This window comes from Zonotrichia albicollis, chromosome 32 (assembly GCF_047830755.1).
Source record: "Zonotrichia albicollis isolate bZonAlb1 chromosome 32, bZonAlb1.hap1, whole genome shotgun sequence".
Classification (NCBI taxonomy): domain Eukaryota; kingdom Metazoa; phylum Chordata; class Aves; order Passeriformes; family Passerellidae; genus Zonotrichia; species Zonotrichia albicollis.
The window spans coordinates 2,064,569-2,089,336 of NC_133850.1; the positions used below are offsets into that span (position 1 = coordinate 2,064,569).

Here is a 24,768-nt window from a genome sequence, read left to right on the forward strand (position 1 = left end):
TGGAGACACTGGGGGGGGACAGCTGGGAACACCGAGGTGACACTGGGCGACCTTTGGGGACATTTGGTGACACCGAGGGGACACACACAGCTCTGTCCCCATCGCCACCGCCACATTTCCCGCCCCCACACCGAGCCGCGCTCCGATTGGTCGATTGCACTGATTGACGCAGCAGCGAACCAATCGGAAGCGAGCACCGCCCAAACGCTGAAGAGTTGTTCAAGACGCCGGAATGTCCCACCCCTTCAGCGCTGTGATTGGGGCAGACTCCTGATTGGCAGGCGAGCAGGCCAATAAACAGAGAACCCAGAAACCGCACTTCGATTGGCTTGTCACTTTGATTGACACAAACCCGGACCAATCGGAACAAAGCACCGCCCAAACAAGGAAAAAACCCTCAGGCCCGGTCTCATCCCTTCTGCCCTTTGATTGGCTGATCCCTCTGATTGACACCCCCATCAACCAATCACCACCGCTCTCCCCTAAACCCGGAAGCACCGCTTTAAATCCCAAAACCCGGGAACATTTTGAGGCAAAAATGCGAAATTTTGGGATTTTCCTTTTTTATTTTCATTCCCCCTCCTCGGGCAGCGCCTTTTGGGGCCTCTTCTGCAGCAACTTCCGTGCAGGGGATCCCTGCAGCCTCTGGAATGCTCTGGAAGCTGCAAAAAAACCCAAAAATTCCCAATTTTCCCGCCAAAAATTCCCAGGATTTTCGGCAATTTTGGGCGAATTTTTGGGTTTTTTTCTCACCCAGCTGCTCTGAGAGGTCCCTGAGGAAGTTCCTGCTCTGCTGGTGGAACTCCAGCACCATTTTCCCGGCTTGTTGGGCTTCGTCCACCTGGAAAAAAAAACCCAAAAATTCCAAATAAATCCTCAAAAATAAAATTTCCAAAAAACCCGCCCAGAAATTCCCCCCAAAACCCCAAAAAATCCAAAAAACCCCCCAAAAAATTGAAATAAAGCCCCAGAAAATTTTAAAAAACCCAAAAATTTCCAATAAACCCTGAAAAATTCCTCAAAAAAGCCAAAAACCCCCCAAGAAATTCCAAAAAGACCTCAAAAAATTCCCAACCACCCCAAAAAATACCTCCAAAAAATAAATCCCAAAAAGTTAAAAAAACCCCAAACAAATTAGAAAAAAACCCAAAAACCTCCCCAAAAACCTCCAAAAAGAGCAAAAAATTCAAAAAAAACCCCAAAAGGACAAAACATTCCCTAAAACCCCCCAAAAATTCCCACAAACTTAAAAACCCAAAAAATTCCAAAAACCCCCCCAAAAATTAAAAATAAACAAAAAAACCCACAAAGAATTTCAAAAAAAAAAACCTAAAAAATTTCCCACCCAAAAAAATTCCCAAAACCCCCCCAAAATTTCTAAATACCCTAAAAATTTTAAAAAACCCAAAATTCCCCCAAAAAAATCCCCCAAAATTAAAAACAAAAAACGCCAAAAAATTCTAAAAAACTCTCAGAAATTTAAAAAAAAAACTTCCCTCCCAAAATCCCAAAATAATTCCCAAAACAACTCCAAAAATTTCCAAAGAAAAGGCCCCAAAAAATCTCAAAACCCCGCCCAAAACCCCCACGAAATTGTAGAAAAATCCCCAATTTTGGGTTTTTTGGCCCAAATCCTCACCAGGAGGTGCAGAAAAAAACACCCAAAAAATTCTAAAAAAATCCCCAAAACTCCCCCTAAAAAGCTCCCAAAAACCTCTCAAAAAACCCCCCAAAAAACCCATAAAATTGTAGGAAATCCCCAATTTTGGTGGTTTTGCCCCAAATCCTCACCAGGAGGCGCAGAAAAAAAAACACCCAAAAAAATCCCCAACACTTCCCTAAAAACCCCCAAAAATTCCCTTAAAAAATCCCAAAAAATACCCTAAAAATTCTCAAAAAAACACCAAAAATTCCCAATAAAAACCCCAAAAATTCCCAAAAACAACCCAAAAATCCCCAAAAATTCCCCCCCAAAAAACCCCCAAAAATTCCGAAAAAAACCCCAAAAACCCAAAACCCCCCCAAAATTTTAGGAAATTCCCCAAATTTGGGGTTTTGCCCCAACTCCCCCCAAATTGTGTTGGTTTGCCCCAGTGCTGACCAGGAGCCGCAGGTGCTGCAGGGCCGGGCGCTGCCGGGCCAGGACCGAACCAAACTCGGGCCGGGGGGGGACACAAGGGGAGGGGACGGCGGGGGGGGGGGCACGGGGGGCGGGGCCTGAGCGCAGCTGCTGCAGAGACCTGGGGAGAGAAATGGGGGAAAAAATGAGGATTTCAGGGAAAATGAGAGAAAACCAGGAATTTTGGGATTTTAGGGAAGGATTTGAGGGGAAAATGGGGGGGTAAATGGGGAAAAATTGGGATTTTACAGGAAAAATTTGGGGTAAAATTGGGATTTAGGAAAAATGGGAGTTTTGGGGAGAAAAGGAGTGAAAAATTCGGAGATTTTGGGGAAAAAATGGGAATTTCAAGGGAAATTTGGGGATTTGGGGGGAAATGGGGATTTTGGGAAAATGGGAATAAAAATGGGAGAAAAAGAGGAAACAGGGAAAATAGGGAAAAATGGGAAAAAGCAGGGGTTTGGGGCAAAGTGGGAAAAAATAGCAAAGTGGGAATTTTGGGGATAAAAGGGGGTATTTTGGGAAAAATGTGGGGATTTTGGAGCTAAAAGGGGGAATTTTGGGATTTGAGGTGGGAAATGTGGGGATTTTGGGGATAAAACGTGGGGAAATTTGGGTTCTCACTGCGCGGCCTCCTCCGAGCGCTGCCGGTGCTGCTGCAGGAGCCGATCCCAGGCCTGGAGCTCCCCCTGCAGGCTGCGAGGGGACACGACAGCGACAGCGTCAGGACGGGGGTCCCCAAGTGTCCCCAAGTGTCCTAAATGTCCCACGGTGTCCCCAATGTCCCCAAGTGCCCTAAATGTCCCACGGTGTCCCCAAATGTCCCCAAGTGTCCCAAATGTCCCCAAGCGTGTCCCCAGGTGTGTCCCAAGTATTCCCAGGTGTCCCCAAGTGTCCTAAATGTCCCCAAGTTTGTCCCAAATGTCCCCAGGTGTGCCCAGGTATCCCCAAGGTGTCCTAAATGTCCCCAAATGTCCCCAAGTGTGCCCAGGTATCCCCAAGGTGTCCCCAAGTGTCCTAAATGTCCCCAGGTGTGTCCCAAGTATTCCCAAGTGTCCTAAATGTCCCAAATGTCCCCCGGGTGTCCCCAAATGTCCCCAAGTGTGTCCCCAGGTGTGTCCCAAGTATTCCCAAATGTCCCCAGGTGTGCCCAGGTATCCCCAAGGTGTCCCAAATGTCCCCAGGTGTGTCCCCAAATGTCCCCAAGTGTGTCCCAAGTATTCCCAAATGTCCCCAAGTTTGTCCCAAATGTCCCCAGGTGTGCCCAGGTATCCCCAAGGTGTCCCCAGGTGTCCTAAATGTCCCCAGGTGTGTCCCAAATGTCCCCAGGTGTGCCCAGGTATCCCCAAGGTGTCCCAAATGTCCCCCAGGTGTCCCCAAATGTCCCCAAGTGTGTCCCCAGGTGTGTCCCAGGTATTCCCAAATGTCCCCCGGGTGTCCCTAAATGTCCCCGGGTGTCCCTAAATGTCCCCCGGGTGTCCCCAAATGTGTCCCCAGGTGTGTCCCAAAATGTCCCCAGGTGTGTCCCCAGGTGTGTCCCAAGTATTCCCAAATGTCCCCAGGTGTGCCCAGGTATCCCCAAGGTGTCCCCAAGTGTCCTAAATGTCCCCCAGGTGTTCCCAAATGTCTCCAAGTGTCCCAAATGTCCCCCGGGTGTCCCAAATGTCCCCTGGGTGTCCCCAAATGTCCCCAAGTGTGTCCCCAGGTGTGTCCCAAGTATTCCCAAGGTGTCCCCAGGTGTGCCCAGGTATCCCCAAGGTGTCCCAAATGTCCCCAAGTATTCCCAAATGTCCCCAAGTTTGTCCCCAGGTGTGTCCCAGGTATTCCCAAATGTCCCCAAGTTTGTCCCAAATGTCCCCAGGCGTGCCCAGGTATCCCCAAGGTGTCTCCAGATGTGTCCCAGATGTGTCCCAGATGTCCCCAAGTTTGTCCCAGATGTCCCCCAGGTGTCCCCAAGGTGTCTCCAGGTGTCCTAAATGTCCCCAGGTATGTCCCAGGTGTGTCCCAAATGTCCCCAAGTTTGTCCCAAATGTCCCCCAGGTGTCCCCAAAGTGTCCCAAATGTCCCACCAGGTGTCCCCAAAGTGTCCCCAGATCCTACCAGGTGTCCCCAAGATGTCCCTAAGGTGTGCCCAGATTTGTCCCAAATGTCCCCAGGTATCCCTAAAGGGTTTCCAGGTGTCCTCAAAGTGTTCAAGGTGTCCCCAAGGTGTGTCCCAAATATCCCAAAGGTGTCCTCAACCCATTCCAGGTGTCCCCAGGTGTCCCAAAATGTCCCCAAGCTTGTCCCAGGTGTGTCCCCAATGTCCCCAGGTCTGTCCCAGGTGTCCCCTCCCCACTCCAGGTCTGTCTCAGGTGTCCCCAGATGTGTCCCAATTATCCCCAAGTGTCCCCAAGGTGTCCCCAGGTGTGTCCCCTCCCAACTCCAGGTGTCCCCAGGTCCTACCAGGTGTCCCCAAAGTGTCCCTAAGTTTGTCCCAGGTGTCCCCAATGTCCCCAGGTGTGTCCCAGGTCTGTCTCAGGTATCCCCAGATTTGTCCCCAAGTGTCCCCAGGTGTCCCCAAGTTTGCCCCAGGTGTCTCAGGTTTGTCCCCAGGTCCTACCAGGTGTCCCTAAGGTGTGCCCAGGTTTGTCCCAAATGTCCCCAGGTGTCCCCAAGGTGTCCCAGGTGTCCCCCAAGGTGTGTCCCAAATATCCCAAAGGTGTCCCCAACCCACTCCAGGTGTCCCCAGGTGTCCCAAAATGTTCCCAAGGTGTCCCCAGATGTCCCTAAAGGGTTTCCAGATGTCCCCAAGGTGTCCCCAAATGTCCCCAGGTGTCCCTAAAGGATTTCCAGGTGTCCCCGAGGTGTCCCCAGGTGTGTCCCCTCTCAACTCCAGGTGTCCCCAAGTGTCCCCAGGTCCTACCAGGTGTCCCCAAAGTGTCCCTAAGTTTGTCCCAGGTGTCCCCAACTGTCCCTCAGTTGTCCCCAGGTGTATCCCAGGTGTCCCCAAAGTGTCCCCAAGATTGCCCAAGGTGTCCCCAGGTGTCTCAGGTTTGTCCCCAGGTCCTACCAGGTGTCCCCAAGATGTCCCCAAGGTGTCCCCAAGGTGTGTCCCAAATGTCCCCAGGTGTCCCCAAGGTGTCCCAGGTGTCCCCAGATGACCCTAAAGGATTTCCAGATGTCCCCAAGGTGTCCCCAAATGTCCCCAGGTGTGTCCCCTCCCAACTCCAGGTGTCCCCAGGTCCTACCAGGTGTCCCCAAAGTGTCCCTAAGTTTGTCCCAGGTGTCCCCAATGTCCCCAGGTGTGTCCCAGGTGTCCCCAATTGCCCCCAAGTGTCCCCAGATGTCCCCGAGGTGTCCCAAATGTCCCCAGGTGTCCCCAAGGTGTGTCCCAAATATCCCAAAGGTGTCCCCAACCCACTCCAGGTGTCCCCAGATGTGTCCCAAAATGTCCCCCAGATGTCCCTAAAGGGTTTCCAGGTGTCCCCAAGGTGTGCCCAAGGTGTCCCCAGGTGTGTCCCAGGTCTGTCTCAGGTGTCCCCAGATTTGTCCCCAAGTGTCCCCAGATGTCCCCAAAGTGTCCCAAATGTCCCACCAGGTATCCCCAAAGTGTCCCCAGGTCCTATCAGGTGTCCCCAGGTTTGTCCCAAATGTCCCCAGGTGACCCTAAAGGATTTCCAGATGTCCCCAAGGTGTCCCCAAATGTCCCCAGGTGTCCCTAAAGGGTTTCCAGGTATCCCCAGGAGTCCCAAAATGTCCCCAGATGTCCCCAAGGTGTCTCTGAATGTCCCCAAAATGTCCCCAGATGTCCCCAGGTGTGTCCCAGGTGTCCCCAAATGTCCCCAGGTGTCCCCAGGAGTCCCAAAATGTCCCCAAGGTGTCTCTGAATGTCCCCAAAATGTCCCCAAATGTCCCCAGGTGTCCCCAGGAGTCCCAAAATGTCCCCAAGGTGTCTCTGAATGTCCCCAAAATGTCCCCAAATGTCCCCAGGTGTCCCTAAAGGGTTTCCAGGTGTCCCCAGGAGTCCCAAAATGTCCCCAGATGTCCCCAAGGTGTCTCTGAATGTCCCCAAAATGTCCCCAAATGTCCCCAGGTGTGTCCCAGGTATCCCCAGGAGTCCCCAAATGTCCCCAAGTGTCCCCAGATGTCCTCAAAGTGTCCCCAAGGTGTGTCCCCAATGCTCCCAGGTGTGTCCCAAATATCCCAAAGGTGTCCCCAACCCACTCCAGGTGTCCCCAGGTGTCCCCAGATGTGTCCCAAGTGTCCCCAGGTCCTACCAGGTGTCCCCAAAGTGTCCCTAAGTTTGTCCCAGGTGTCCCCAATGTCCCCAGGTATGTCCCAGGTCTGTCCCAGGTGTCCCCAATTGCCCCCAAGTGTCCCCAGGTGTCCTCAAAGTGTCCCAAATGTCCCACCAGGTGTCCCCAAAGTGTCCCCAGGATGTCCCCAGGTCCTACCAGGTGTCCTCAAGATGTCCCTAAGGTGTGCCCAGGTTTGTCCCAAATGTCCCCAGGTGTCCCCAAGGTGTCCCCAAGGTGTGTCCCAAATGTCCCAAAGGTGTCCCCAACCCACTCCAGGTGTCCCCAAGGTGTCCCCAAATGTCCCCAGGTGTCCCTAAAGGGTTTCCAGGTATCCCCAGGAGTCCCCAAATGTCCCCAAGGTGTCTCTGAATGTCCCCAAAATGTCCCCAAATGTCCCCAGGTGTCCCCAAATGTCCCCAAGGTGTCTCTGAATGTCCCCAAATGTCCCCAGATGTCCCCAATGTCCCCAGGTGTGTCCCAGGTGTCCCCAGGAGTCCCAAAATGTCCCCAAGGTGTCTCTGAATGTCCCCAGATGTCCCCAGGTGTCCCCACCTGGCCATGAGCAGCTTCACCTGCGCCACCGATCCCTCCAGGGCCGGATCCAGGCAATCCCTGAGGGAAAGGAGCCAAAATTCCCCAAAAATTCCCCAAAAATTCCCAAAAGTTTGGGGAAAATCCAGAGAAAATTTAAAATAATTCCAAATTTTTGATGCAAATCAAGACAAAATTCCCCAAATCCCCAAATTTTGGGCCAAGTCCAGTGAAAATTCCCAAAAATTTCAAGGAAAATCCAGAAAAAAAAAATCCCAAAATTTCAGGGAAATCCAAAGAAAATTCCCAAATTTTGGGTGAAATAATGAGAATTTTTTTATTAAAGTTCCAAAATTTTGGAGGCAAATCCAGAAAAAAATTCCCAAATTTTCAGGGTAAATTCTGAGAAAAATTCCCAAATTTTGGGCCAAACCCAGAGAAAATTCCCCAAAAATTCCCAAAAGTTTGGGGAAAATCCAGAGAAAATTCAAAAGAATTCCAAATTTTTGATGTAAATCAAGACAAAATTCCCCAAATCCCCAAATTTTGGGCCAAATCCAGTGGAAATTCCCAAAAATTTCATAGAAAATCCAGAAAAAAATAATCCCAAAATTTCAGGGAAATCCAAAGAAAATTCCCAAATTTTGGGGGAAATAATGAGAATTTTTTTATTAAAGTTCCAAAATTTTGGAGGCAAATCCAGAAAAAAAATCCCAAATTTTCAGGGTAAATTCTGAGAAAAATTCCCAAATTTTGGGCCAAATCCAGAGAAAAATCCCCAAAATTCCCAAAAGTTTGAGGAAAATCCAGAGAAAATTTAAAATAATTCCAATTTTTTGATGTAAATCAAGACAAAATTCCCCAAATCCCCAAATTTTGAGTCAAATCCAGTGAAAATTCCCCAAAATTTCAAGGAAAATCCAGAAAAAAAAATCCCAAAATTTCAGGGAAATCCAAAGAAAATTCCCAAATTTTGGGGGAAATAATGAGAATTTTTTTATTAAAGTTCCAAAATTTTGGAGGCAAATCCAGAAAAAAATTCCCAAATTTTCAGGGTAAATTCTGAGAAAAATTCCCAAATTTTGGGCCAAATCCAGAGAAAATTCCCAAAAATTCCCAAATTTTGGGCCAAATCCAGAGAAAATTAAAAATAATTCCATATTTTTGATGCAAATCAAGACAAAATTCCCAAATTTTGGGCCAAACCCAGAGAAAAATCCCCCAAAATTCCCAAATTTTGGGCCAAATCCAGTAAAAATTAAAAATAATTCCAAATTTTTGATGTAAATCAAGACAAAATTCCCCAAATCCCCAAATTTTGAGTCAAATCCAGTGGAAATTCCCAAAAATTTCAAGGAAAATCCAGAAAAAAAAAAATCCCAACATTTCAGGGAAATCCAAAGAAAATTCCCAAATTTTGGGTGAAATAATGAGAATTTTTTTATTAAAGTTCCAAAATTTTGGAGGCAAATCCAGAAAAAAAATCCCCAAATTTTCAGGGTAAATTCTGAGAAAAATTCCCAAATTTTGGGCCAAATCCAGAGAAAAATCCCCAAAATTCCCCAATTTTGGGCCAAATCCAGTAAAAATTAAAAATAATTCCAAATTTTTGATGCAAATCAAGACAAAATTCCCAAATTTTGGGCCAAATCCAGAGAAAAATCCCCAAAATTCCCAAAAGTTTCGGGAAAATCCAGAGAAAATTCAAAATAATTCCAAATTTTTGATGCAAATCAAGACAAAATTCCCAAATTTTGGGCCAAATCCAGAGAAAAATTCCCAAAAATTCCCCAATTTTGGGCCAAATCCACTAAAAATTAAAAATAATTCCAAATTTTTGTTGCAAATCAAGACAAAATTCCCAAATTTTGGGCCAAATCCAGAGAAAATTCCCAAAAATTCCCCAATTTTGGGCCAAATCCAGAGAAAATTAAAAATTATTCCAAATTTTTGATGCAAATCAAGACAAAATTCCCAAATTTTGGGCCAAACCCAGAGAAAATTCCCAAAATTCCCCAATTTTGGGCCAAACCCAGAGAAAATCTAAAATAATTCCAAATTTTTGATGCAAATCAAGACAAAATTCCCCAAATCCCCAAATTTTGAGTCAAATCCAGTGAAAATTCCCAAAAATTTCAAGGAAAATCCAGAAAAAAAAAATCCCAAAATTTCAGGGAAATCCAAAGAAAATTCCCAAATTTTGGGGGAAATAATGAGAATTTTTTTAATTAAAATTCCAAAATTTTGGAGGCAAATCCAGAAAAAAATTCCCAAATTTTCAGGGTAAATTCTGAGAAAAATTCCCAAATTTTGGGCCAAATCCAGAGAAAAATCCCCAAAATTCCCCAATTTTGGGCCAAATCCACTAAAAATTAAAAATAATTCCGAATTTTTGATGCAAATCAAGACAAAATTCCCAAATTTTGGGCCAAATCCAGAGAAAATTCCCCAAAATTCCCCAATTTTGGGCCAAACCCAGAGAAAATTAAAAAGAATTCCAAATTTTTGATGCAAATCAAGACAAAATTCCCAAATTTTGGGCCAAACCCAGAGAAAATTCCCAAAAATTCCCCAATTTGGGGCCAAATCCAGAGAAAATTCCCCAAAATTCCCCAATTTTGGGCCAAATCCAGAGAAAATTAAAAATTATTCCAAAATTTTGATGTAAATCAAGACAAAATTCCCCAAATCCCCAAATTTTGAGTCAAATCCAGTGGAAATTCCCAAAAATTTCAAGGAAAATCCAGAAAAAAAAATTTCAGGGAAATCCAAAGAAAATTCCCAAATTTTGGGGGAAATAATGAGAATTTTTTTAATTAAAATTCCAAAATTTTGGAGGCAAATCCAGAAAAAAATTCCCAAATTTTCAGGGTAAATTCTGAGAAAAATTCCCAAATTTTGGGCCAAATCCAGAGAAAAATCCCCAAAATTCCCCAATTTTGGGCCAAATCCACTAAAAATTAAAAATAATTCCGAATTTTTGATGCAAATCAAGACAAAATTCCCAAATTTTGGGCCAAATCCAGAGAAAATTCCCCAAAATTCCCCAATTTTGGGCCAAACCCAGAGAAAATTAAAAAGAATTCCAAATTTTTGATGCAAATCAAGACAAAATTCCCAAATTTTGGGCCAAACCCAGAGAAAATTCCCAAAAATTCCCCAATTTGGGGCCAAATCCAGAGAAAATTCCCCAAAATTCCCCAATTTTGGGCCAAATCCAGAGAAAATTAAAAATTATTCCAAAATTTTGATGTAAATCAAGACAAAATTCCCCAAATCCCCAAATTTTGAGTCAAATCCAGTGGAAATTCCCAAAAATTTCAAGGAAAATCCAGAAAAAAAAATTTCAGGGAAATCCAAAGAAAATTCCCAAATTTTGGGGGAAATAATGAGAATTTTTTTATTAAAGTTCCAAATTTGGAGGCAAATCCAGAAAAAAATTCCCAGATTTTCAGGGTAAATTCTGAGAAAAATTCCCAATTTTGGGCCAAATCCAGAGAAAATTCCAAAAAATTCCCCAATTTTGGGCCAAATCCAGAGAAAATTCCCAAAATTCCCCAATTTTGGGCCAAATCCAGTAAAAATTATAAATAATTCCAAACTTTTGATGCAAATCAAGACAAAATTCCCAAATTTTGGGCCAAACCCCGTAAAAATTATAAATAATTCCAAATTTTTGTTGCAAATCAAGACAAAATTCCCAAATTTTGGTCCAAATCCACTAAAAATTAAAAATAATTCCAATTTTTTGATGCAAATTAAGACAAAATTCCCAAATTTGGGCCAAACCCAGAGAAAATTAAAAATAATTCCGAATTTTTGATGCAAATCAAGACAAAATTCCCAAATTTTGGGCCAAACCCAGAGAAAATTAAAAAGAATTCCAAATTTTTGATGCAAATCCAGTAAAAAACCCTAAATTTTGGTGCTGAAATTTCCCAAATTTTGGGGATTTTTTGGGATTTCCATCAATTTTTGAATTTCTTTGGGATTTCCTTGGATTTTCCCCTTTCTCATTATGAAAATTCCCAATTTTTTAATTTTTTTTCCCTTTTTATCCTGAAATTTCCCAATTTTTGGGGATTTTTTGGGATTTCCATCGATTTTTGAATTTCTTTGGGATTTCCTTGGATTTTCCCCTTTCTCATCCTGAAAATTCCCAATTTTTTAAATTTTTTTTTTCCCTTTTTATCTTGAAATTTCCCAATTTTTGGGGATTTTTCGGGATTTCCATCGATTTTTGAATTTCTTTGGGATTTCCGTGGATTTTCCCCTTTCTCATCCTGAAAATTCTCAATTTTTTAAATTTTTTTTTCCTTTTTTTACCCTGAAATTTCCCAATTTTGGGGTTTTTTGCCCCAAATCCTCACCCTGGGTTTGGTTCCAGGCAATTCCCGAGGGTCCCATCCTGGAGCAGCCTCTGCAGGAGCCTCTGGAATTCCTCAGAGCCCTTCTGGACTGGGGAAAATGGGAAAATTCATTAAAAACCAGCCTGGGATTAATTAATTAATAATTACCCATTCATTGCTGATTATTTGAATCAAATTTAGGGATTTAGGGGAGTTTTTCTGATTATTTTTATGCAAATTATGGAATTTTTGGGGGATCAGGAACTTCCAGAAACCCCTCAGGAGCTTTTTTTAATCCTCCCTTAATTAATTATTAATTAATCATTAATTAATTATTAAATAATTTTATTTTTTCCCACATCTCTGGCTTTTTTAACCCAAATTCCTGAATTTTTGGGGAATGAGGAACCTCCAGAAACCCCTCAGGAGCTTTTTTGGATCTTCCCCCAATTAATTATTGATTAATTATTAATTAATTCACCAGTTATTATTAATTAGTTATTAAATAATTTTAATTTTTCCCACATCTCTGGCTTTTTTTAAACCCAAATTCCTGAATTTTTGGGAATCAGGAACCTCCAGAAACCCCTCAGGAGCTTTTTTGGATCTTCCCCCAATTAATTATTGATTAATTATTAATTAATTCACCAGTTATTATTAATTAGTTATTAAATAATTTTAATTTTTCCCACATCTCTGGCTTTTTTTAAACCCAAATTCCTGAATTTTTGGGAATCAGGAACCTCCAGAAACCCCTCAGGAGCTTTTTTGGATCTTCCCCCAATTAATTATTGATTAATTATTAATTAATTCACCAGTTATTATTAATTAGTTATTAAATAATTTTAATTTTTCCCACATCTCTGGCTTTTTTTAAACCCAAATTCCTGAATTTTTGGGAATCAGGAACCCCCAGGAATCCCTCAGGACACTTTTTGATCCCCTCCAATTAATTATTGATTAATTATTGATTAATTATTAATTCATTCACCATTCATTATCAAATAATTATTAATTAATTTGATTTTTCCCCCCACATTTCTGACTTTTTTTAAACCCAAATTCCTGAATTTTTGGGGAATCAGAAATCCCTCAGGAGCTTTTTTTAATCCTCCCCTAATTAATTATTAATTAATCATTAATTAATTATTAAATAATTTTAATTTTCCCCACATTTCTGGCTTTTTTTAACCCGAATTCCGGAATTTTTGGGGAATCAGAAACCCCCAGGACACTTTTTGATCCCCTCCAATTAATTAATTATTGGTGAATTATTAATTATTTCACCATTTATTAATAAATAATTATTAATTAATTTGATTTTTCCTCCCACATTTCTGGCTTTTTTAACCCGAATTCCGGAATTTTTGGGGAATCAGGAACCCCCAGGAATCCCTGAGGACACTTTTTGATCCCCTCCAATTAATTATTGATTAATTATTAATTCATTCACCATTCATTATTAAATAATTATTAATTAATTGATTTTTCCCCCACATTTCAGGCTTTTTTTAAACCCAAATTCTGGAATTTTTGGGGAATCAGAAATTCCTCAGGAGCTTTTTTTAATCCTCCCTTAATTAATTATTAATTAATCATTAATTAATTATTAAATAATTTTAATTTTTCCCACATTTCTGGCTTTTTTTAGACCCAAATTCCTGAATTTTTGGGAATCAGGAACCCCCAGGAATCCCTCAGGATATTTTTTGATCCCCTCCAATTAATTATTGATTAATTATTAATTAATTCACCAGTTATTATTAATTAGTTATTAAATCATTTTATTTTTTCCCACATTTCTGACTTTTTTTAACCCAAATTCCTGAATTTTTGGGAATCAGGAACCCCCAGGAATCCCTCAGGACACTTTTAGATCACTCCCAAATTAATTATTGATTAATTATTGATTAATTATTAATTCATTCACCATTTATTTTAAATAATTTTTAATTAAATTTTTTTCCCCCCACATTTCTGGCTTTTTTTAACCCAAACTCCTGAATTTTTGGGGAATCAGAAATCCCTCAGGAGCTTTTTTTAATCCTCCCCTAATTAATTATTAATTAACCATTAATTAATTATTAAATAATTTTATTTTTTCCCACATTTCTGGCTTTTTTTAACCCGAATTCCTGAATTTTTGGGAAATCAGGAACCCCCAGGAATCCCTCAGGAGCTTTTTTGGATCTTCCCCCAATTAATTACTGATTAATTATTAATTAATCATTAATTAATTATTAAATAATTTTATTTTCCCCCCACATTTCTGGCTTTTTTAACCCAAATTCCTGAATTTTTTGGGAATCAGAAACCCCCAGGAATCCCTCAGGACCCTTTTAGATCACTCCCAAATTAATTATTAATCATTAATTAATCATTAATCACCATTAATTCCCTATTTTTAATGTATTTCAGCCATTCCTCATCATTTTCTTGCATTTTTTTCCCCCAAATTCCCAAATTTTTTTGGGAAAAAACCCCAGAAATCCCTCAGGAATTTTGATCACCTCAAAAAAAAATTAATTATTAATTATAAACTAATTTAAATGAATTGTAATTATTCCCATTCTTTTCTCATATTCAACTTTTTTTGGAGCTAAAAATTCAAATTTTTCTGGGAATTTGGAAGACCCAGGAACCCCTCAGGAGCCTCAGACCTCCTCCAATTAATTATTAATGAATTATCAAGTATTTGTTAATTAATTATTAATTATTTATTGATTAATTTTGATGGTTTTTCCAAAAAAAAACCAAAATTTGGGGGTTTTGGGGTCAATCCCAACCTTGGGCAGAGAAAAGTTCGGGGTCGAATCCTTGGGATCCCTCCAGGTGCTGCTGCAGCTTCCGGGCACAGAACTGGGGAAATGGGAAAAGATGGGAAAAATGGGAATTATTCACCCAAAAATGGGGAAAAATGGGAAAATTCCAGCCAAAAATGGGAAAATTCCAGCCAAAAATGGGAAAAAATGGAAATTATTCACCCAAAAATGGGGAAAAACCAACAAATAAATGGGAAAAATGGGAAAAATCCAACCAAAAATGGGAAAAAAATGGGAAAAAATGGAAATTATTCACCCAAAAATGGGGAAAATGCAACCAAAAAAGGGAAAAAATGGAGAAAAATGGAAATTATTCACCCAAAAATGGGGAAAAATGGGAAAATTCCAGCCAAAAATGGGAAAAATGGAAATTATTCACCCAAAAATGGGGAAAAATGGGGAAAATTGGGAAAATTCCAGCCAAAAATGGGAAAAAAATGGGGAAAAAAGGGAAAAAATGGAAATTATTCACCCAGAAATGGGGAAAAATGGGAAAATTCCAGCCAAAAATGGGAAAAAAATGGGAAAAAAAAGGGAAAAAAATGGAAATTATTGACCCAAAAATGGGGAAAAATGGGAAAAAATGGAAAAAAATGGGAAAATTCCAGCCAAAAATGGGAAAAAATGGGAAAAGGTGGGAAAAATCCAACCAAAAATGGGAAAAAAACGGGGAAAAAATGGGGAAAATCCAACCAAAAATGGGAAAAAATGGGAAAAATGGAAATTATTCACCCAAAAATGGGGAAAATTCAACAAATAAATGGGAAAAATGGGAAAAATCCAACCAAAAATGGGAAAAAATGGAAATTATTCACCCAAAAATGGGGAAAAATGGGAAAATTCCAACCAAAAATGGGAAAAATGGGAAAATCCAACAAATAAATGGGAAAAAAATGGGAAAAATCCAACCAAAAATGGGAAAAAAAGGGAAAAAAAAAGGGAAAAAAATGGAAATTATTCACCCAAAAATGGGGAAAATGGGAAAATCCAACAAATAAATGGGAAAAATCCAACCAAAAATGGGAAAAAATGGGAAAAAATGGAAATTATTCACCCAAAAATGGGGAAAAATGGGGAAATTCCAGCCAAAAATGGGAAAAATGGAAAATTCCAGCCAAAAATGGGAAAAAATGGGAAAAAATGGAAATTATTCACCCAAAAATGGGGAAAAATGGGGAAAATCCAACAAATAAATGGGGAAAAATGGGGAAAATGGAAATTATTCACCCAAAAATGGGGAAAATCCAACAAATAAATGGGGAAAAAATGGGAAAATCCCAACCAAAAATGGGAAAAAAAAAGGAAAAAAAAGGGAAAAAAGTGGAAATTATTCACCCAAAAATGGGGAAAATGGGAAAAATCCAACCAAAAATGGGAAAAATGGGAAAAAAATGGGAAAAATGGGAAAATTCCAGCCAAAAATGGGGAAAAAATGGAAATTATTCACCCAAAAATGGGGAGAAATGGGGAAATTCCAGCCAAAAATGGGAAAAATGGGGAAAATGGGAATTGGGCAGTAAAAAATGGGGGAAAATGGGAATTATCCAATGAAAAATGGGAATTAGGCAAAAAAAAAATGGGAAAAAAGGGAAATAATTAACAAGAAATAGGAAAGTGGGGAAAATGAAATTATTCAACAGGAAATGGGAAATATCCAGTAAAAATGAGGAAAAATGGGAATTATTCAGGAAAAAATGGGAATTATTCAACAAGAAATGGGGGGGAAAGGGAGAAGAAATGGGAAATATCCAACCAAAAATGGGAATTAGGCAACAAAAAAGGGGAAAGATCCAACAAAAAATGGGAATTAGACACTGAGAAATTTGAAATATTCAAGAAAAAATGGGGAAAATCCAATAAAAAATGGGGAAAATGGGAATTATCCAATGAAAAATGGGAATTGGGCAGTAAAAAATGGGGAAAATGGGAATTATTCAATGAAAAATGGAAATTAGGCAAAAAAAAAGGGAAAAAAGGGAAATATTCAACAAGAAATAGGAAAGTGGGGAAAATGAAATTATTCAACAGGAAATGGGAAATATCCAGTAAAAATGGGAAGAAATGGGAATTATTCAGGAAAAATGGGAATTATTCAGGAAAAAATGGGAATTATTCAACAAGAAATGGGGGGGAAAGGGAGAAGAAATGGGAAAAATCCAACCAAAAATGGGAATTAGGCAACAAAAAAGGGGAAAAATCCAACCAAAAATGGGAATTAGACACTGAGAAATTTGAAATATCCAAGAAAAAATGGGGAAAATCCAATAAAAAATTGGGAAAATGGGAATTGGGCAGTAAAAAATGGGGGAAATGGGAATTATCCAATGAAAATGGGAATTAGGCAAAAAAAATTAGGAAAAAAGGGAAATATTCAACAAGAAATAGGAAAGTGGGGAAAATGAAATTATTCAACAGGAAATGGGAAATATCCAGTAAAAATGGGAAAAATGGGAATTATTCAGGAAAAATGGGAATTATTCAGGAAAAAATGGGAATTATTCAACAAGAAATGGGAAAACAAAGGGGGGAAAATGGGAAAAATCTACCAAAAAAAAAGGAAAAATTCAACAAAAAAAGGGGGAAATTCCAGAATTTTGGGTAAATTTCAAGATTTTAGGCAAATTTAAGATTTTGAGGAGATGCTCCATCCCTGGAAATGCCCAAAAATTCCAGAATTTTGGGAAAATTCCAGGATTTTTGTGAATTTTAAGATGTTGAGGAGCTGTTCCATCCCTGGAATGAGCAAAAAAATTCGAGAATTTTGGGAGTTTTTTGGGTAAATTGCAGGATTTTTGTGAATTTTAGGATTTTCAGGAGCTGCTCCATCCCTGGAAATGCCCCAAAATTTCAGGATTTTGGATAAATTTCAGGATTTTGGGTGAAATTCAGGATTTTGGGTGAATTTACCTGGAAGCTGGAGAGGAGGAGGAGGGAGAGACGTTGAACCTCAGGAAGCTCCAGGCTGATGGATTGGCTCAATTCTGGCACAAAAAGGGTTAAAAATGGTGAAATTCCCAATAAATGGGGAAAAGGAAAAAAAAATTAAATTTAAGGAGGAAAATTGGGGAAAAAATAGAGAGAAAAAGGCACAAAAATGGGAAAAAAAATCAAATTTATGGTAAAGAACGGGGGGAAAATAGGAAAAAAATCCAATTTAAGGGATAAGAATGGAGAAAATTGGGAAAAGGAAGAGGAAATTTAAGGATAGAGAGAGGGGGAAATGAGGAAAAAATCAAATTGAAGGGGGGAAAATGGAAAGAAAAAAGGAAAAGAAAAAATGGGGGGAGAGGGAAAAAAAATCCCATTTAAGGGTTAAAAATGGGAGAAATTAAAGGGAAAAAGTCACATTTAAATGGGGAAATTAAGTTTAGATAATAAATTAAAATGTAAAGATTGAAAAAAGGGGAAATGGGAAAAAGAGAGGGGAAAGTTTCATTTAAGGATCAAGAAAGGGGAAAATAAGAAAAAGGAAAAAGAAAAATTGAATTTAAGGACGAAAATTGGGGAAAAAATAGAGAGAAAAAGGCAGAAAAATGGGAAAAAAAATCAAATTTATGGTAAAGAATGGGGGGAAAATAGGAAAAAAAATCCAATTTCAGGGATAAGAATGGAGAAAATTGGGAAAAGGAAGAGGAAATTTAAGGATAGAGAGGGGGAAAATGAGGAAAAAAATCAAATTGAAGGGGGGAAAATGGAAAGAAAAAAGGAAAAGAAAAAATGGGGGGAGAGGGAAAAAAATCTCATTTAAGGGTTAAAAATGGGAAAAAATTAAAGGGAAAAAGTCACATTTAAATGGGGAAATTAAGTTTAGATAATAAATTAAAATGTAAAGATTGAAAAAAGGGGAAATGGGAAAAAGAGAGGGGAAAGTTTCATTTAAGGATCAAGAAAGGGGAAAATAGGAAAAAGGAAAAGTCACTTTTAGGGGGAAAATGGGAAAATAAAAAGGAAAAAAATCACATTTAGGGGGAAAAGGGAAAAAAAAAAGGAAAAAATCAGATTTAGTGAGGAAAATGGGGAAAGATAGGAAAAAATCACATTTGGGGGAAAATGGGGAAAGAAAGAGGGGAAAAAAAATCAAATTTAGGGGGAAAAATTGGAAAATAAAGAGGAAAAATCCCATTTAGGGGGAAATAAAGGGAAAAGAAAGAGGAAAAGTCCAATTTTGAGGGAAAATGGGAAAAGAAAGAAGGAAAAAATCAAATTTAGAGGGAAAATGGGAAAAGAAAGAGGAAAAAAAACCACATTTAGGGGTGAAAATGGGAAATGAAAGAGGAAAAATCACATTTAGGGGGGGAAATGGGGAAAGAAAAAGGAAAAAAATCCCATTTAGGGGGGAAAAAAAGGGAAAAATAAAGAGGAAAAGTCCCATTTAGGAGGAAAATGAAAAGTCCAATTTTGAGGGAAAATGGAAAAAGAAAGAAGGAAAAAAAAAATCACATTTAGAGGGAAAATGGGGAAAGAAAGAGGGAAAAAAATCACATTTAGGGAAAACAAAAGGGAAAATAAAGAGGAAAAATGACATTTAGGGGGAAAATTGGGAAAGAAAGAGGGGAGAAATCCCATTTAGGGGGGGAAATGGGGAAAGAAAAAGGAAAAGGCCCATTTAGGGGGAAAATGAAGAGGAAAACTCCAATTTAGAGGGAAAATGGGAAAAGAAAGAGGAAAAAAAACCACATTTAGGGGCGAAAATGGGAAATGAAAGAGGAAAAATCCCATTTAAGGGGAAAACTGGGAAAGGAAAGAGGGGGAAAATTCCATTTAGGGGGGAAAATGGGGAAAGAAAAAGAAAAAAATCCCATTTAGGGGGGGAAAAAAGGGAAAATAAAGAGGAAAAATCCCATTCAGGGAGAAAATGAAAAGTCCAATTTTGAGGGCAAATGGAAAAAGAAAGAAGGAAAAAAAATCACATTTAGAGGGAAAATGGGGAAAGAAAGAGGAAAAAAAATCACATTTAGGGAAAACAAAAGGGAAAATAAAGAGGAAAAATGACATTTAGGGGGAAAATTGGATAAGAAAGAAGGGAGAAATCCCATTTAGGGGGGGAAATGGGGAAAGAAAAAGGAAAAGGCCCATTTAGGGGAGAAATGAAGAGGAAAACTCCAATTTAGAGGGAAAATGGGAAAAGAAAGAGGAAAAAAATCCCATTTAGGGGCGAAAATGGGAAATGAAAGAGGAAAAATCCCATTTAAGGGGAAAATGAGAAATGAAAAAATGACATTTGGGGGGAAATGGGGAAAGAAAGGGAAAAAAGCCACATTGGGAGGATATAGGAAAAAAAAGAGGGGGAAATCCCATTTAGGGGGAAAAAAAGGAAAATAAAGAGGAAAAGTCCCATTTAGGGAAAAATGAAGAGGAAAAGTCCAATTGAGGGAGAAAAATTAGAAAAGAAAGCGAGGGGAAAAAAAAAATCCCATTGGTGGAGAAAAACGCGAGAAAAGAGCCCAAAGTGAGGGGGGAAAAAGGGCAGAACCCGCAAAACCCTCACGGCCAGAACACACCACCCACGGCCATGAGTGGGTTTTAATGAATGAGGGGTTAATGAGGGGTTAATGAGGGGTTAATGAGGGCTCACCGGTGACCTCGCGGTGCACGGGGGGCAGCGAGCGGCGGCGGGAGCGGCGCCCTTGGAGGCTGGAGCGGCGCCAGGAGCGGCGGCGGCGCTGAGGGGAGGCCGCGGCCGGGGACGCGCGGAGCGGGCCCGGCTCGGGCCCGGGGCTGAACGCGGCTTTTCTCTTCCTGCCGGACGGGCCCGGCGTGCCCTCGGTGCTGGCAGGCCCTGAGATCACCTCAGGCTCCGCGGCTGGGGGGGAAAAGAGCGGAAATCAGCGCAAAAAAAAGGGGAAAAAGAGATTTGGTGATGCCCGGGCTGCGCTGTCCCCTCAGGGGTTCTTGATCCATGAGGGGGTGAAAAGCGTCAATCACTCGTTTTTAAATTTTTTAATTTTTAAAAGTAATGAAATTATTTTAAAATCCCCTCAGAGTCCGATGCCGAAGCCGGGTCTGAGGGGAAAAGAGGAGAAATCAGCAAAAAAAGAGGGAAAAAGAGACTCGGTGATGCTCCGGGTGTGCTGTCACCTCAGGGTTTCTTGATCCATGAGGGGGTGAAAAACGTCAATCACTCGTTTTTAAATTTTTTAAAGTAATGAAATGATTTAAAAATCCCCTCAGAGTCCGCTGTCGAGCCCGGGTCTGAGGGGAAAAAGAGGAGAAAGCAGAAAAAAAAGAGGGAAAAAGAGACTCGGTGATGCCCCGGCTGTGCTGTCCGCCCGGGGTTTCTTGATCCATGAGGGGGTGAAAAACGTCAATCGCTCCTTTTTAAATTTTTAAAAGTAATGAAATGATTTTAAAATCCCCTCAGAGTCCGCTGTCGAGCCTGGGTCTGAGGGGAAAAGAGGAGAAATCAGCACAAAAAAAAGGGGAAAAGAGATTCGGTGATGCCCGGGCTGTGCTGCCCGCTCGGGGGTTTCTTGGTACAATGAGGAGAAATGATTGTGAAAAACTTGCTTTTAAAATTTTTAAAGTTTAATAGTAATAAAATGATTTTAAAATCCCCTCAGAGTCCGCTGCCGAGTCTGAGTCTGAGGGGAAAAAGAGGAGAAAGCAGCAAAAAAAGAGGGGAAAAGAGATTCGGTGATGCCCGGGCTGTGCTGCCCGCTCGGGGTTTCTTGATCCATGAGGGGGTGAAAAACGTCAATCACTCGTTTTGAAATTTTTTAAAGTAATGAAATGATTTTAAAATCCCCTCAGCGTCCGCTGTCGAGCCCGGGTCTGAGGGGGAAAGAAGGAGAAATCAGCACAAAAAGAGGGAAAAAGAGATTCGGTGATGCCCGGGCTGTGCTGTCCGCTCGGGGTTTCTTGGTACCATGAGGGGGTGTAAAACGTCAATCACTCGTTTTTGAAATTTTAAACGTTTTATAGTAATGAAATGATTTTAAAATCCCCTCAGAGTTCGATGCCGAAGCCGGGTCTGAGGGGAAAAGAGCAGAAATCAGCACAAAAAAAAGGGAAAAGAAGATTCGGTGATGCCCGGGCTGTGCTGCCCGCTCGGGGGTTTCTTGGTACCATGAGGAGAAATGATTGTGAAAAACTTGCTTTTAAAATTTTTAAAGTTTAATAGTAATAAAATGATTTTAAAATCCCCTCAGAGTCCGCTGTCGAGTCTGAGTCTGAGGGGGAAAGAGCGGAAATCAGCACAAAAAAAAAGGGAAAAAGAGACTCGGTGATGCCCGGGCTGCGCTGTCCGCTCAGGGTTTCTTGATCCATGAGGGAGTGAAAAACGTCAATCACTCGTTTTTAAATTTTTTAAAGTAATGAAATGATTTTAAAATCCCCTCAGAGTCCGCTGCCGAAGCCGGGTCTGAGGGGAAAAGAGGAAAAATCAGCGCAAAAAAAAGGGAAAAAGAGATTTGGTGATGCCCGGGCTGTGCTGTCCCCTCAGGGTTTCTTGATCCATGAGGGGGTGAAAAACGTCAATCACTCGTTTTTGAGATTTTAAACGTTTTATAGTAATGAAATGATTTTAAAATCCCCTCAGAGTCCGATGCCAAAGCCGGATCTGAGGTGGAAAAAAGGAGAAATCAGCACAAAAAAAGGGAAAAAGAGATTCGGTGATGTCCGGGCTGTGCTGTCCCCTCAGGGTTTCTTGATCCATGAGGGGGTGAAAAACGTCAATCACTCGTTTTTGAAATTTTAAAAGTTTTATAGTAATGAAATGATTTTAAAATCCCCTCAGAGTCCGCTGCCGAAGCCGGGTCTGAGGGGAAAAGAGGAGAAATCAGCACAAAAAAAGGGAAAAAGAGACTCGGTGATGCCCGGGCTGTGCTGTCCGCTCGGGGTTTCTTGATCCATGAGAGGGTGTAAAACGTCAATCGCTCCTTTTTAAATTTTTTAAAGTAATGAAATGATTTTAAAATCCCCTCAGCGTCCGCTGCCGAGGCCAGGTCTGAGGGAAAAAGAGGAGAAATCAGCAAAAATAAAAGGAAAAAAGAGACTCGGTGATGCCCGGGCTGTGCTGTCCCCTCAGGGTTTCTTGATCCATGAGGGGGTGAAAAACGTCAATCACTCGTTTTTGAAATTTTAAAAGTTTTATAGTAATGAAATGATTTTAAAATCCCCTCAGAGTCCGCTGTCGAGTCTGAGTCTGAGGGGGAAAGAGCAGAAATCAGCACAAAAAAAAGGGAAAAAAAGAGACTTGGTGATGCCCGGACTGCGCTGCCTGCTCGAGATTTCTTGATCCATAAGAGAATAAGGTTTTATCAAGGATTTTAGAGAGCTGACCGTGGCTTTTGTGGTGTTATTTTTAAGCGAGAGTTTAGTCAAATCCTGGAGCTTTTGGGATTTCTCGGGATGAAGCAGCTCCTGAACATCCTGGAATTTACCCAACACTTCTGGGATTTTATGGGAGACTAACAGAGCCTTAAAATCCCAAAGTTGCCCCAAAATCCTGGAACTTTCGAGGCTGGAGAAAGCCCAAAATTCCACCAAATCCAACTCCCAAGCCCCAAAATCACCCAAACCAGCTCCTCTCTTCATACAGACAGAGCAGAGATTTCTTTCCCTGCCCTTACCTGCCGTGGCTCCTCCGCTCTCAGGGTTGGCTCCGCCGGGGCATCGCTGAGGGGAAAAACCGTTACCAGCCTGGAACCGCGGCCACCCCGCGGCTCCCCCGGCCGGGCCGGGCCCCTCCGGTGCTCACCTCATCCTCCTGTGGCCCGGCCGAGCCCCGCGGGGACGGGGCAGCGGCCGGGCCGGGGGAGCCGCCGGCTCCCGCCGCTGGTTCCGCCATGGCGGTTTCCCGCCGCTCGCTTGCCCTCAGCGCTTGCGCATGCGCGGAGCCCACTCCGGCTTCGCCGCCATCACGGCGCAGGCGCGGGGCGGTGCCTGCCCTCACAGCGGGCGCGGAGGCCGCTCCACCCTTCCCGCCCCTCACGATCTTCCCGCCCTTTTCCCACCCCTCACGATCTTCCCGCCCTTTTCCCACCCCTCACGATCTTCCCGCCCTTTTCCCACCCCTCATGGTATTCCCGCCCTTTTTCCACCGCTCACGGTCTCCCTTTTCTCGCTCCTCACGGCGTTCTCACCTGCTCGGTTTCTCTGGGTCTGGATTGAAGGCACTTGAGACAGTAATTCATGTCGGGACTCAAGTGTTTATTATTTCTTATCTGTGAAACAGTCTCACAACTGTGAGTTGGGCAGCTTTTCATTAGAAGGCACACCATAGCTGTCATGGTTTGAGCCTGGCAAAACTTCTTCCTGGTCAAACCACCACAATGGCCAACAATCTCTTGTTACAAGGTATTTTAAGACTAAACTATCCAACTAAGAACTGACACCTAGATTAAATTCCTTTTTAACCCAATAACTGATCCCAAAGAGCTGCAATGCTTTTCTGGGACTTTTCTGCCCAATTACAAAATGCCACCCAAACCCATGAAGAAGGAGGAAGAAGAAGCATGAAGAAGAAACCCAGGATGACACCCTGTGCCCTCCATCTTGCTTCCATCCACAACACACTAAAAATCCCAGAACCTAAATTTCTCACCAAGTGATCCACCTACACTACTCTATAATCTATTTCGCACTTTTGTGGATTCTAGTCTATCTTGAAGTCTAGGAAACTTTCCATGAATGAGGGTCAAAGTCAGTGCTCCCCTTGGGGGTCAGGGCACCCCAGAGCAGACAGAGAAATATTCCTGGTGCCCTGGGTTTCCATACCACCCCTTCCTACCCCTTCTTCTTTCCCTCATGATGTTCTCACCCTTAGCTGCCCTTCACGTTGTTCCCTTCTTCCACCCCTCATCTTCTTCCTGCCTTCTGCGCTCCTCATGCCCTTCCTACCATGTCTCAACTATCACCCTGTACCTTGCCCGCACACCATTCTTGCCCTTTTGCAGCCCCTCATGATCATCCTGCCCTCTTCCCTCCCATCATGGCATTCCTACATTTTTCCCACCCCTTCCTGCCCTTTTCCTCCCCCTCACAGTGTTCCTGCCATTTTCCCACCCCTCACTCCCTTCCCACCCTTTTCCCATCCCTCACAATCTTCCTGCCATTTTCCCTCCCTTCACAATCTTTCCACCATTTTCCCTCCCTTCACGATCTTCCCACCATTTTCCCACCCCTCACACCCTTCCCATCATTTTCCCTCCCTTCATGATCTTTCCACCCTTTTCCCACCCCTCACTCCCTTCCTGCCCTTTTCCTCCCCCTCACAGTGTTCCTGCCATTTTCCCACCCCTCACTCCCTTTCCACTCTTTTCCCATCCCTCATGTTCTTTCCGCCATTTTCCTACCCCTCACTCCCTTCCCACCCTTTTCCCACTCCTCACACTCTTTCTGCCATTTTCCCACCCCTCACGCCCTTCCCGCCATTTTCCTTCCCTTCACAATCTTTCCACCATTTTCCCTCCCTTCACAATCTTCCCGCCATTTTCCCACCCCTCACACCCTTTCCACCATTTTCCCTCCCTTCATCTTTCCACCCTTTTCCCACCCCTCACGATCTTCCTGCCATTTTCCCTCCCTTCATGATCTTTCCACCCTTTCCTCACCTCTCACGATCTTCCCACCATTTTCCCACCCCTCACACCTTTCCCGCCATTTTCCCATCCCTCACGATCTTCCCACCCTTTTCCCACCCCTCACGCCCTTCCCGCCATTTTCCT

The 24,768-nt window shown here is 42.0% G+C and overlaps 1 protein-coding gene across 1 annotated transcript; it reads right to left on the bottom strand.

The window, feature by feature from the left end:
• Positions 1-526: 526 nt before the first annotated feature.
• Positions 527-22,967, bottom strand: DSN1 (DSN1 component of MIS12 kinetochore complex). The gene is made up of 11 exons (XM_074530258.1): positions 22,800-22,967; positions 22,672-22,717; positions 19,677-19,904; positions 17,009-17,082; positions 14,066-14,138; positions 11,301-11,388; positions 6,952-7,011; positions 2,744-2,815; positions 2,102-2,240; positions 754-841; positions 527-662 (listed from the first exon to the last, which is right to left on the bottom strand). The coding sequence occupies exons 1-11, from the start codon at positions 22,887-22,889 to the stop codon at positions 571-573; spliced, it is 1,050 nt and encodes a 349-aa protein (XP_074386359.1). The 5' UTR covers positions 22,890-22,967; the 3' UTR covers positions 527-570.
• Between the last annotated feature and the right edge of the window lie 1,801 nt (positions 22,968-24,768).